The 14,320-nt window shown below is 40.1% G+C and overlaps 1 protein-coding gene across 25 annotated transcripts in view; it reads right to left on the minus strand.

Moving 5' to 3' along the window:
* Positions 1–446: 446 nt before the first annotated feature.
* LOC136432507 (neurexin-1-like) overlaps positions 447–14,320 on the minus strand; it is a 217,832-nt gene continuing 203,958 nt past the window's right edge. For 23 of the 25 annotated variants that reach the window (XM_066423836.1, XM_066423835.1, XM_066423833.1 and 20 more), the window contains 6 exons: positions 13,509–13,680; positions 11,140–11,169; positions 6,772–7,040; positions 6,208–6,295; positions 3,603–3,614; positions 447–3,005 (listed from right to left, as the gene is read on the minus strand). In XM_066423836.1, coding sequence (XP_066279933.1) covers positions 2,287–3,005; positions 3,603–3,614; positions 6,208–6,295; positions 6,772–7,040; positions 11,140–11,169; positions 13,509–13,680 — 1,290 coding nt within the window. In that variant the 3' untranslated portion in view covers positions 447–2,286. The remainder of the gene's footprint in view (positions 3,006–3,602; positions 3,615–6,207; positions 6,296–6,771; positions 7,041–11,139; positions 11,170–13,508; positions 13,681–14,320) is intronic. The other 2 variants (XM_066423847.1, XM_066423840.1) reach the window with 2 other exon arrangements.

Here is a 14,320-nt window from a genome sequence, read left to right on the forward strand (position 1 = left end):
TGATGGACAGTCATGGTCGGCCTATCCCACTGGGCAAATTAACACCTGGCTGACAAGAACCTCAGGTTTGATTCATATGTCAACATCTGAGAACAATAACAAATAAATGTCAGAAAACGATATTGAAGCAATCAAACAGAAAGCATATCTTGGTACACTTTCGTCAAAATGTTGAAGCTCCTTTTCGGTTGAAAGTGTTTGAATCAAATCAGATTCTAAGTGATCTTTTCACGTGAGCTTGAGCTCTTTTCATGCTTTACCTGTATTTCAAAGTAGTATAGGGAATAAAGAAAAACATTTCCATCAAAATTATGAAGTTGACATTATCATAAAAATATTATGCAGCAAAAAATATCATCATTCGGAGCATTTTTTCTGAAACTTAATAATATTGCTTATGAACTTATAGCTTTGTCATTAAAGGTTTGAAAAAAATCCCAGAAAAGTTTTGTTTCAAGTTTATTGATGATTTCTGCATCTAGACATCAAAACTCGACCGGAGATTTTGGAACTAAATATCAACTGAGGACTTCTAGACTCTTTTATTGCTACATCTCCATATTTTAATCTTCTATAAAACACAGTACATAGCTACAAATAATCGTTTTTTGACCCTTAACTTAAAAAATGACACCATATAAACATCCAGTTGGTATAACGCAATTCTGTATAGCTCTTTAAGTACATAAAGCTTGGATTGATCCACACACGCTATTTATTACACTGATCATTCTTGCACACGATAGTACTGGTTTTCTTGGTATCGCTAGTTCCCCATATAACACTGCTCACAGCCTAAGGCTCCAACCAACAGAGAGCATACAAATATATATATATACATGGTGCGCTAGCAATGGGGGACCTCAAATCATGATAATTTTTATACATTTTCTCTCAAAGTAACCCATGTTTGTGTCGCTTCTTACAGAAGTTTTTTTTGTCTTCGTCTTTTCTTTTTTTGTAACGAGAACTTATGTGTCACATCACGTACATGTACTTATAGCAGTCCAAGATTGGGCAGGATAATTCTTTTCTTTCCTCTGCCTGTGCTATTCCTACAAGGAATATTGCTATAGACCTATGTAAGCACACGTTACACGGAAGGAGGGCTCCGCATTACTGTACTGGCTGAGAGGCTACGGTAAGAAATGGTCGTCATTTAGATCCATTTAGGCCTCCACATGACAACAGTACAACTGGCACATCAGGAGACAAGATTTATCAGTTGGAGGAACATGCAGGAACAAGCCTGAAGTAAACTATCCCTGGAGATCGCATTGCGTTTGTTTACACAACTAGCTAGGAACACAACAGAGCCGGTAAACAAATTTCATCGGGGGATGGTAGCACCGTTGTCTTTACTGCAGAGTGATTGTGACATGCCGGAACGCCTACTTAAGATTGTCGAGACGAAATAAAACAACTTTTGGAGGCTCTTTTCAATGATTGTCAGCTATAGCAATATACTCTAGAGAAGAAGCCCACAAAATTGAATGAAATTCATGAACTGTTCCCAGTTGGATGCTAGGTATATGCATCTGTTTTTAAAGCAGTGTAAAAGGCACAAGGCTTGAGTCTGCATGTTCCTGAGAGGACGAGTGGGAATAGTGGAATGTTGACATGTCACCTCACTTCCTCCAGGGAAGCAAAAACAATCAAACCTTGCATGTCCAAGTTCCTTTTGAATTTCGGTTTACAAATTCAGCTCGTCTGTATTCCTACTTAAAATATGGATGATGTGGAAATTAATGGTATACAGCTGATACACGTTTACAGTCCGATACCTAGATAGAATATCAAAATCTGCTTTAAATAAACAAAATATAATATTTGCATTGTAAAATCCCAAATGGGCCTTCCTTACACAAATGTTGATTAAATTACTAAGTCTCCTAGTGGGACACCAAAAGACTGATATTAAATAAGATATGTTGCATATAGCTATTTATGATATCTTTTTTTGGATAAAAGCCATTTGTGAAGGGCTACACATGAAATGCTGACATACACTACAAACCTGCTACAATGAAGTAGGACTACACCGTTACAGTGACATGTGGCAAAAGTTCTCGCTGACTTTGGTCAATTTTTCGAATATTTTTCCCTACGAGCTAACAGCCCCCTCTCTCCATTCTGGCAAGACAAACAAACAATGCGTTTCTGTTGTTTCAATATTCTGTATTCTATAGTGTGATCCTTCAACTTTCACTCCTGGTCTACTGCAACAACTGATACAGTAAGGGACCTATGAGTCGACGGGGAGGGGGAGATCTTTACATTGGCACCTCATACGTACCACTCTTTCGAATCTTTCTTTTTTACTGGTTTATGTGGTTTCTCTTTCGGGACTGAGCCGTTTTGTTGTGCTGGTAATCCACTCGTGTGGAAGTTATAGTTTCGACTTTCATCTATCCGGTAGGAGCCTTCGTCTCTATTCCTATACTTGTACATTGCATAGAGGAGGATGAGGAGGGCTATGGCTGCAGCGACGACGATGCCCACCACCATTCCTGTCGTGCTCGCCGTGTCCGCCACTTGCTGTTCCTGGACAGGGTTCTGGACAGGGCTCTTCCCGTTCCCGGGTTCTAACGTGATGATGTTGGACGGTTTACCGTTCGGCTGTTTGGGGAACAGCGGCGGGATGACGTTCGACACGCCGTTCGTCGGCAGAATCTGCTGGCCGTTACCTCTGGGCCCCGCCACCGTGTTGGGGGTCAGGCCGGGCTGGAGCGGAGGAGACGGCTGGAGCGTGGGGGGCGTCGTCTGCTTCCTTCCGCCCGTTGTCGTGGTAACGGAGAACCTGACGGCGTCCGTGCTCGCCGTGGTGGTACCCGAGCCATCCCCTGAGCCGGAGCCGTCGTCGCAGTCTGGGTCGTCCTCGTCGTCACAGCTGTCGGGACCGGGACCGTCCGAGGGGATGGGAACAATGGGCGTGCTCTTTGGCGGTTTGGGTGGTTTCGGTGTGGGCTGCCCATTGATGATAGGTGTGATGATACCCTCTTCTCCTGTAATAGTGGTACCGAAAGGTCAGGGTTTTCTCTAACCCTTATCTCTTCTTTCATGACCTCAATGAAAAGCGGCCAATTTGATCTTTTTAATGAATAAACAAACAAATAAACAAACAATTGAAATAAATACAGATAAGGCAAATGTGTAGCCATGCTGGTATATCGTATGTAACAATATGTTAGTGGAGCATTATGAAGGTAAAAATTGATAAACAAAGTAGCCAGGTTCATATATACAACACTGTATGGTTGGAAAATGTACGAATAGAGAGATAGAGGCATGTCCTAGGACCTAACAACATACATATATAATGTCTGGCTATTGCACTGATATTGGTGCTCGACATCAACATTATTCAATATCTCAAAGACTGCCAACTTCAAGGACAATGGATGACATGCAAACATGCATTACGATGATGTTAGAACACTTACAATTTGATTAAAAAGAAGAAAGGGTCACAGTTATATATATAAATCATAATGATAGATTCTTCCACGAATACATCAAAAGCTTGCAACTAGAGTAACGCAATGTACTGTTAAGCACTTATGTAAAAGGCTTCATGGCTTAAATCAGACATTCAACCTTACCTTTCCCTCCCACTGTATCATGTAAGCATTGTGAGCAAAAGACAGAAATATAGACATATAGTTCAGTAAGAATGGTGGCAACACGTAGTACATACAAATAAAATCGTTACAACGCCAATATGAAATACAGTCAGAATATGCTTTCACCTAGCCTGGTATCAGAACCTATTATACATACAAACGTAGCTGCTGAGTCTCTATAGTCCTCCCTGAAATATTTGCAATATTTGTGGACAGGATGAAGGAGACTTTTCAGCTGCAATATATCTTCTACCCTAATACCAGACCCTTGGACTGAAACGGCTATTGAGTCCAAAAGTGTGTTTGTATTACTGTTCGGAACATATCCTCTGCCAGTCAACGGACTAGTTTTAGCACCCCCCCCCAACATATAACTAACAAGAAATCAAAGATCACAAACGTCAGTGAGTTTTTGTCAATTTCTTGTTTTATTCATTGTAATGAATTTCTTGCTAATGCTGTCTGTATTTGTTTGCCAGCCTGGGGACATATATATATATATATATATACTTTGGACCCCAGCCAGCCACCCCCCCTCCATCCTGCCAGTCTTCAGTTACACCATCTTCCGCCACACATCCTGTCACTCTACAGCATTCAAATAACTACGGACACACACCAAGACAAACAAACATACACATATACCAAAGAAATAATTCCTTTTCCACGGAGGAAACAAGAATAAGTCAGGAAATCATAATGATATTCAGATGGCTAACATCTGACAATTCAGCACCAAGGACAGCATCACACACTCACACCTGACCAAAACACACCAAAAAAGGCACCCCCATTTTCACGCAGGAAGCAAGTGCCATGCTCAAGGTTGACATGATGTAGAGGATTCTTAAGGATTCCAATTTTCACACTATTAGAAGACATCATCGATGTGCCAAGTCCCGCACCTCGTGCCGTTAATCTAAACCCATTACACACTTGGTGGTTCCCAATTATTGGACTTCCCATCATTTAACATCTTTTACAGCAAATCACACATAATCAATGATCTGCAATAATGACCTCATTTGGGACACATTTCAGTTACTGTTTAGTAGAGCTACCAATTAAAAACAGGACATGCTGAGTCTGGCACTGTGGCACTTAGCATTGAAAGCCTTGAATTTTGTATTTAATTGCATGCCATACCATGCAATTCCTCTATAAATAAATCAATTTATGGACTTCACTCTGTACATGGTGTTCACGGTGAACAAATCAAATGAGAATGATGTTACTTGATACAATTTCCACAAAAAAATGTCAAATAACATTGAAATGCAAGACATTTGTTGATAAAAATGTGGTCTTTTAGAAAATAACACTTCCTTTCGTATTCAGAAAATAACACCTGCTTCTGCTGTTGAGTGCCCCTTGAAACATTTCAAGAGACAGAGAGTAGGGTGACTGCTAGTGTCAATGATTGAAATCAATGTTATCTCAGTCATTATCCCTTCTTACTATTTACAGTTTTTACTACATGTACTTTACTCTTTATCGTTGATTTTTCAATGAAGTCCTTTCCAAGCTTTGAGCCTGCTGTCAAGAGTAGTCCTTGCTTTGTTATCTCAGACACAAGTGAAGTAACCGGGACAACCATGCAGGATTGTGTTTAACAGGGCAGAAATAATAGGCCCGACTGTGTCAATCACACCCCATGGAGAATCCATCTGCCTGCCAACAAATTATCACTGGAAGACTCATTGCCATAACACTTCATTTTATCTGGCTGACCCGCGCACCCCGAGCATTGATGGTGGCTTTAATTTCATGCTTGGCTCATCAAGCACGCACGGGGAGCCCGAATCTGGGTGCGCGAACAATCTGCTCTGCATTGGGGCCAAACTTTGCTGTCAGTGATAAAACTAACAGTTAGCTTCTGAATCTACATGTTCTGGAAACCAAGGATAAATGGTTACACTTTACTCCTATTTTCTCACTTGAATTAGGTGAAAATGAGTACCTATAACTTCAGTTAGGGATGTCCTCTCGGATGGGATGTAAAGCAAGAGGTCATGTGTTTGAGGAGAGCCACATATCGAGCACGCTTATCCAATAGAGTAGGGGTTCATCTCAGTGTGAGTGGATCAAACCTTACGGTCTGTTTTTGCACAGCTTGTACCAATATTATACAAAACTGGTTTGTTATGCCTAGTAAGAGCAGTTCACTAGTTATGTGGAACTAACAAACACAACTTCTAATGTGTTGTGACAAGTATTACACTTCACCTGGTAGTCTTCCCTTTAAGACTGTAAGTCAAGTTGACAACTCCTTCTTCACACTGTTTATCTAATTATCTACTCCTGTGTCTAGAGAGAGATTACGTGAAGAAGCAGATATGACATTGTGGCAAACGATTTTAATCTGAGCTGAGAAGTCCTGGGTTTAACTTAGTTCTATTTGACAAAATATGATTTAATTAACGCTTTGGCAAAATCCTACCCATCTACCAAATATTATCCATGACTTTTCGAGTTATGTTGGAGACATACACAGCCACACACCCACAAATAAAACACACCCAAAACACAATATTCTTGGCAAAGGTAATGAATGAATAAATGTGACAAGAACTGTATGTCTGACCTGAGCCCAGTGACGGGTCACAGTCATCCTCGTCGTCACTCTGACAGCCGGATCCTGACATCACCAGGATGTCATCCTCATCTGACGGCTGCAGGGAACAACATGAGATGGAAATAAGCCTTGTACACTATCCAACGTTTTGCCATCAGATAATCATACTCTTTGTACACATACACTTTATGGCTGTATACCCTTTAGTTGAAGCATATATCTTAATATTAATGCTACTATTTTACCATGAAATTGATTATCTGTGCATATTTTTCATTTCCTTTTCCCGCAACTTTACAGTCATCATATTCCATCTAAAGAAAGGCTTGCCCCCAAATAATTAAGTTGCCATCTACATCACTGACCCTCCCTCAACCGAGACAGGGGCTGATACAGACTACCAGGCACCTTTGACCCATGCAACATAGGCTTTGTGTCATTTTGACTTCAGAAGGATAAGAGTACGGATGGATAGCTTATTGGTGAGTGATTTACTTTTGTACAAAAATATATTAATAGCGTATAAAGATTTTCAAGAATCAGATAACTGAGGTGTTGCAATGGATTACTTACGGGCACAGGTTTGCGAGGCTGTGGCGGTACGGGGAGGGGGGGTACACGGGTGGGCATGGATGGGGGCTTAACAGCCTTCACATCTCCCTCCACTTTAACTCGGGGATCCTTCTGACGCGCCAGGTCCAAGACCTTGATGTCGTTGTAGTAGAAACCCGACAGCATGCCGACGAAATAGGGTTTATCGACCCCTCGTCTGGACCGGCCGTTACTGCTGCGGCCTCCAAGCCTAATGTAGGCCTGACTGTTGAAGACGCTAAGTTGTTTACCTGTGCAGAGCGGCGGGGAGAGAGGGCGCCGTCAGTACACAAGATTTGGCTGGAGAAATGGGGTCAGCATTGGAGCTGTAGTTAGGTATTACGTATAACTACGTCGTTTCAAAAAGGAACTTGAACACAACTGTACACTCACACAAACAGTAACCTTTAGCACTCTGAAGTAACTGTTTGGCACCCTATTGGTTACAGAGTTAGGCAGCAGGGAGAAGGTTGAGGAAAGGAAATTTAACTGGTCATGACAGTGCTTTTGAGAATCTCACAGGCTTCCTAGATTCTCAAATCTAGTTGAAAACAGAGTAAGTGCAAGCTGGAACAAGTTCCTTTCAGTAAGTTACATTGCAAGTCCCATCTCAACTATGATATAGTTAAAGTATCAGATTAATATGATGGATTCAACAAATTGAAACTGAGTGAGTTGGCATTTATCCAGAGACATTAAGAAATGGAGACATCCAATCAAACTGATGAAGTATGCAGTCACTAAAGATGAAAAATGCCCAAGTGGTACAAGGTAACATACTCTGCAAAATGAGCTGAAAAAGGTATCATCAAAATAGATCAGTCATAGTCCCTGTTGCAAATTTGATGTTAGATTTATTCACTTATCATAATGAACTGTCAGTGTCTTGTTAAAAATGTCATGTAGAATCTGCCAGTAAAGCCTCACACAACCACCCATGGCCTCCCAACCTTCTCCAGACCATGGCTGGGAGTTAAGCCCGTCATGCATAACCGACCACGGCCTCCGAACCCTCCCCTGACCACGGTTGGGAGTAAGTCGTGAGCAAGGTCATCTGTGGTTGGGAGTTGGTCAGCAAGGTTAACTTGTAGTCATCTGTGCTAGCCAACTACGAATTTTGACAAATCACACTCAGGAAAGTCACATTCTCTCTCTAATAGATGTGTTCATATCAAAGAACTGGGGCTAGTATAAGATGGATTGCCGGCAACTCCCAACCCAGCGCTGACCTTGGTTTGGGAATGGTCTGAAGCAAAGTCATGGGAAGGTCCTGGATGTGTGACGGGGCGTAAATCAAAGGATGCTGCCCCTAAAAAGTGCCTTCCGATGGAATAGGGGAGTGCATGTTAATATATATATCCTTCTATGTGCATCTATTGACATAATACAGCACTTGTATCACACAATAATCTCTTTGTTTCTTGTTTTATCTTGCATCAGTTTCCTTATTAGTTTCACTCTTTTCTTCTATATTTTGAACTTTTTCCTCATAACTATTTCCTCCTAGGTCCACATAAATAAAACCAATTGAAGAAGGACATAAATGAAGGCAGGTAAAACATGCCATTCAGCAACAGGATTGAAAGATAAAAATTAAATATCTGCTTGAAACGATGAAATGGGACTTCTTACCATAATTTAAAATAAAAGACACCACACTTCAATACTAATACTTGGCCTACAAGTAGGTAAATTGGAAACAATTCAGTTCAGCGGACCTAAGCTGCAACTGCCAAAATTGTCTATCAAAGATTCTGAAAATGCCCAATTTTGTGGGACTCCAAAGAGGCACTGGAGGCAAGAACTACTGTTTGGAGGTGTAGTCTATCACTGGAAAGATCATACAGCTCATTTTTCAGTTGCTCGCCCCCATTCTGTCAAACTTCATCTGCTAAACAAGTCATCACGCCTGGGTGGTATAATGTACACGCTGACATGCCAAACTGGGAGGGAAAAAAATTCACTTGAATGTGGCATATATCTAAAAAAGGCAACAAAAGTACCTGATTTCATACTAAAAATGTTGACAGAAACATACAAAAGGAAATAAGGTAATATACTGTAGGAATTCTCTGAATAGTTTCATCGGGTTGGTAAGTCACTGGACAAAAAAATGCTTTATACACAACAAAGGGTTTAAATAATAATAATAATAATGGTTTATTGGTCAGAAATTACCCGTGCAATGGCAGCCAGTGCTGAATTGCTTCAGGGTTTACAATCACATAAGATACAACAGATACATATTTGCTCCGCACTTGTACTTTGTGGAGCTGTCGCAAGGGTCTGGGAGGCTGCCATTCGGCGCCAGCAGGGGACCTCAATACGACCTTCCCCAACCGAAGTCAGGTACCCATTTACACCTGGGTGGAGTGAGGAAAGTCATGTTAAGTGCCTTTCCAAAGGACACAACATCGGGGGCATAGCAGTGGTTTCGAACCCGGGACCTCTGGGTTCTGGGCGAAACACCCTACCAATTGCGCCACACGATGCCACAAAAATGTTTTTTTTACCCAAGCTGACATTTTGGTGACTGCCTGTCATCTTTTACATAGCGAGTCAGTATCGTCCTGAGGAAGGTGACAGGTGGTCACCAAAAACGTTGGATTATAGATAAAAACGCTTGGCTTTGTATAGAGAAATCTGTTATCTAACTGCAGGAACTGTTAAGAAGACATTCAGACATTTCCAGTTGTCAAGTCCGATTATCCATACTACAAAGATGATTCAGTCTATTAAAAATGTAATGTATTTTAATCAATAGTGCGGCAGCTCCTGAAAGAGAAATATGGGATAAAGATAATTCTGCTGACTCTTTTTCTGCTTTGCTTTCAAATATTTTGCAGGATAGCAAGACGGGATCTACCCAGAATGCAGAAAAAAATACTGTTAGATCCTGAAAAAGACTGACACAAGTAAGCAGAATCATATAAACCTTTGTTGAGGCAAAAGTCCTTAGGTACAGCCTTAAAACAGACTTTTATAGTTCAATGTACAAAATTAAAGTTTCCCTGCACTTATTAACAAAATTATATCTCTTACTTACATGTTCTAAAAGTCTGATATTTTTATCAGAAAATTTGGATCTACTTAATTGAGCAAAAAGCTCACTGAAAGATGTCATGTGATACCTGGTAACTATAATCTCCAATATAATAATAAAAATTAATATTTGATGCCAAATAAGAAGGCTTCAACCATTACTGGAGGGTTTGAATGATCTGTATTGTCTTCTTTGTTCACTACTGAAATAGATTTCAATGCAATCATAGAGTGACAATAGTTGGAACTGAAACTGAAACTTTACTATAAAATCAGCTGAAACTACTGAGCTGATTTTAGAATAAAGTCTCAGTTTCAGCTGAATGATTAGAAAAATTCTTTGTCTTTCTTCTTCAACTGAGTTGTCAATAAAAGAAACCTTTCATCCACTTTTACCATTAATTTGGAAAAAAGAGAAGAAATTGAGCAAAACGAAAACAATTCCAGTCTGTTAAGAGTAAGAAAAATGGAAAAAGATGTAAACAAACATTACACTTAAAGCACTTAACGTTTTTGAGATTGGACTTGCAATGTCAATCAAAGTTAACCACTATCATCAATTAACAAGATAATTCTAACTGTTTGATTTACATTCACACAGTGTCCAGCAATGTTTTAAAGAAAACATTCATGTTACAGTTCTGGAAACATATTCAGTGGTTGTGTCAATGGGAACAAGCACTGATCCTCCTTTGGTTTCAATTCAACATTTTGTAGTTTCAGCCATAGACTGGACACCATGTGGCAAACTTTCATAATTAGATCAGCATGCAATGGCACTTCATGCACACTGTTCAAAAGAGTTGCCTCTCATATGTTTGCCACTACTTCCTGGTGGCCACTCAGTACTCATAGTCTAAACAAGATAAAGACACAGACTTTGCGTAACAACACAATAACAATTCTACCACAAAGGTGTCACAAAAAGATTTGGATATTGTAACAATTGGGGCAAATGTCAGAATTGAGGTTTTCAAATGCTGCATTTTCTTGAAAACCGTCAGGCAGAAGTAGTGAAAAACATACGGCACATGTATCTGGTATACAAAGTAGAAAATTCAGTCATGAGTTACTTCAATGATACCATTCATTCAACCTGTGGTGTCATGCCTTACAAAAATGGCAAAGTGATAGTTGATGTCCATTCATTCAGTCTGTATGCACTTACCCGACATCCAGCAAGTTTCATTCCTTTTTTTATGAATACATAGTACTATTGTTTGGTGTACAAAAACATGGCATACACTGTGTCAACAAGGGTAGGTGATGGTAGGAAAATGTATGCAAAAAATGGGTTACTTGACGTACTCCTGTCCTCAGAAGATAAGTAGCTAGGAACTGCTCATGCACAACAATGGCATCCAAGATGGCAGCAGAAAAAGGTGAAGAAAAAGAGCAAAAATTCTTCAACTTCAAAAATTCCTGTTATCAACTCTTCATTCAAGGCACAAAAAGTCAATGGTTTACCGCCATTTCATCAAAGATGTGTTATCAAGAAGGAAATGTCACAAAAAGTGATTTTCTTTCTTTACAAAGTGATTCTTGTCAGATTGAAAGGAGGGAGAAGGGAGAGTTCTAAGTTGGAAAAATGTTGCTGTGCAAACGTTTAGCATGCAAAAAGTGTCGACTGACGTTAAAGAGTCTTTCTTTGTGTGTCATGCAAGGATGGTATAGAGGACTAAGAGTGTCCACCGTAGGGCATGCAACAAGAAAGGTGGGATGTCTGTGTGAGACCAGTGAGATGCATACGTAGACAGGAACAGAAGTTGGTAACGTTGGTGTCCCTAACGTTACACAGTTATACACAGATTTGGACTTGGGACACATTTAACATGCTCATATACTACCTGTATAGTAGACTAACAAACCACATGCAAATAAGACAAACAAACAAACAAGATGCTAGGACACTACCAAGGATCTTGGCCGAGAATAGATGGGAAGGTCCTATCAAGTAAGTTTCACTGCATGTACGCCAATCACCCTTTTCCGAGTAAAAAAGTACTAAGCGACAACTTCAAGCTGTGTTGGCTTAATAATGGATGAAATTGGGGGCTGCTAATTTCTAAAAGCTCTTCTCTGCCCGGGATGTATTGATTCCACTGTTACCGGGGAATTAGCATTGATATGCCCATCTCCAGCTAGAAGGCCCGCCAACAATTTGGTAAATGACCTGCACAGCTGGGGAGCACATGAAAGCAATGTTACTTCTTGGTCAGCTTGCTTCGGCTATCAAAAACCAATGATGGTCTGCAAAATATGGCTAGTGATTCCATTACTGGCTTAGATAGCTGGCATTAGAATGTAAACGATCACTTTACCTTGAAATTGACCACCTAGGGCTTTCCGGTAATGATATAGGGGAGCTAAAGGTACTCTTAAGCTCGGGCCTAGTATTGATCAGGGTGGTTTTACCGAGGTTTCCCTGCTGACAACTGTTAGGAACACATTTGTAGGACATATCTATCACATCAAGGAATCGATACATAACCTCAGGCCAGTATGTAACCCCTAACAAACCCAAAACATGCTTTCTCTCTTTTTTTGGTTCTCTATTCTTGCAAATTTTCTCCTCTTTTTAGAGGCTTAGCAATCGTTAAGAAGGACAAAGTACTGTAAAATGTTCATACTTCAATATCTTGCGAGGGAATGATGACTAAAATGTAGAATTTAGAAATGTTCCAACAAGATGAACTTACAATGTACATCCCCAATGTTTGCCACCAAATGGTAGTGTGCAATGGCAGTATTTCTTAGAACCTTCCCATCTGTAAGATAATTCAATTTGTTTTGTTTTTTGCCAGATCCATGATGTTGTCCTCACAGCCAACAGTAGCAGAGAGGAGACAAAAAGTCACAAAGGTCGGACTACATTGAACAAGACCTGTTCATCAAAGAACTTTCCCTGTTAATAAGACAAACACATCATAAACAAGAAATATGTAACTGTTAAAGCTTCAATGACCTACTTTGAGTTGTAATTTGGTCTTAGCATTCAATACCAATTAGTAATTCTCAACAGACTTTTAACGAATTCGAGTTTTGTTAAAGGAATCAGACTGTGGATCAGAGCTTGGCTGAGTGGTACGGAGGAAAAGTTGCTTGCAGCGACAAAAGTTGTCATCGACAGTTGGTGCAGCACTGTTGAGTTATTAAAAAAACAGTCTGACAAGTATCACAGACCCAAGCACATCTCCATGTCTGATTCCTTCCAGGGATTATATGTGTCGGAAAATTTCTTGCGATTGTTGCGATTGATTAAGAAAGCAGGTCAATAGATAACCAACACATCCCTAAAACAAACACATCACAAAGAAACTATTGTACTGATCATTAAGTTTGATATCAAGTTTTCTGCAATGATAACTGAAAACTGAAAACTCATAACTTTTTATACCACGCAAAAGTTATTTTTGAATTTGTTCTTAATCCTGTTCACAGTTACTGTAACACTTCATTGTAAGTGACAGTAAATGATAGTAACTGAACATGCATCTCAAAAAGTAAAAGCATCTTTACAATATCATGGTATACATTGCCATCCAGGAATTTAAAACCTGCCTCTCTCTACTGTATGACTGCTCATAAAAATAGGATAAAGGGCTGTGCCCCTGTGGTGTCGCCAAAAACAAAAGAAAACATGGCGTCTGTGATGGATCTTGGACTGGCCCACTCACCTGGCGGTTTCTTCTCGTTGAGAGGGAGGTTGTCTAGCTGTAGGGACGCGTTAGCCCCGATACGGGAGAACCGTACAATGTGGTAACTTCCGTCGTTCACTTTCTTGGATTTTTCGGAAACGGGATGGTCCTGTGTGCCCATGTTATAGGTGGCAACAAGGAGTCCATCATTCTGCATGGAGGAAAGGTCATGAAAGGTTAAAGACACAGGTGTAATAACTCCTTGATATGGCAGACCTCAAGCACAAAGGACAAGGTCCTCCAACAACTGAAGAGAAAATCTGAGAACTAAGGGAGATACAGTACAGAACTATGAAACTTCTTGCAAAGGCTCCGATATCAACTTCATGTTTGAGTTTTTAATTGTTATCAAATTACCATTTCCAATGTACCACTCTAATGTCAACAATTACGACAGGCTGCTAGAGTACTGAATCAGATATATATCATTTTCACATCATACATCTTACACACAGTCATTGTTGAGAATAGAGAAGTCAAGGTTGTATTCTGTAGTCATACACACATGCTCACTACTAAATTGAGTTAACAGAAGACGTCATCTCTGTTTATTATGAGAGGAGATTGGGGATGACATGCACACAACAGAGGGATTGTGGCTTTCTCACGACATTTCCTGTTAGCTCTAAGATCTGGCCCCAGGGAAAAGGCGGAAACCATAAACTATAAAAGGAATGTTAAATCAAATGTCCACCCAAATTTGTAGGCATGCTCACTGTATCATGATCGGTTATAGATCTATGTTCTGATAGCCTTATGTTCCGACAGCCCTATGTTCTGACACAACTACT

This window comes from Branchiostoma lanceolatum, chromosome 4 (assembly GCF_035083965.1).
Source record: "Branchiostoma lanceolatum isolate klBraLanc5 chromosome 4, klBraLanc5.hap2, whole genome shotgun sequence".
Taxonomy (NCBI): domain Eukaryota; kingdom Metazoa; phylum Chordata; class Leptocardii; order Amphioxiformes; family Branchiostomatidae; genus Branchiostoma; species Branchiostoma lanceolatum.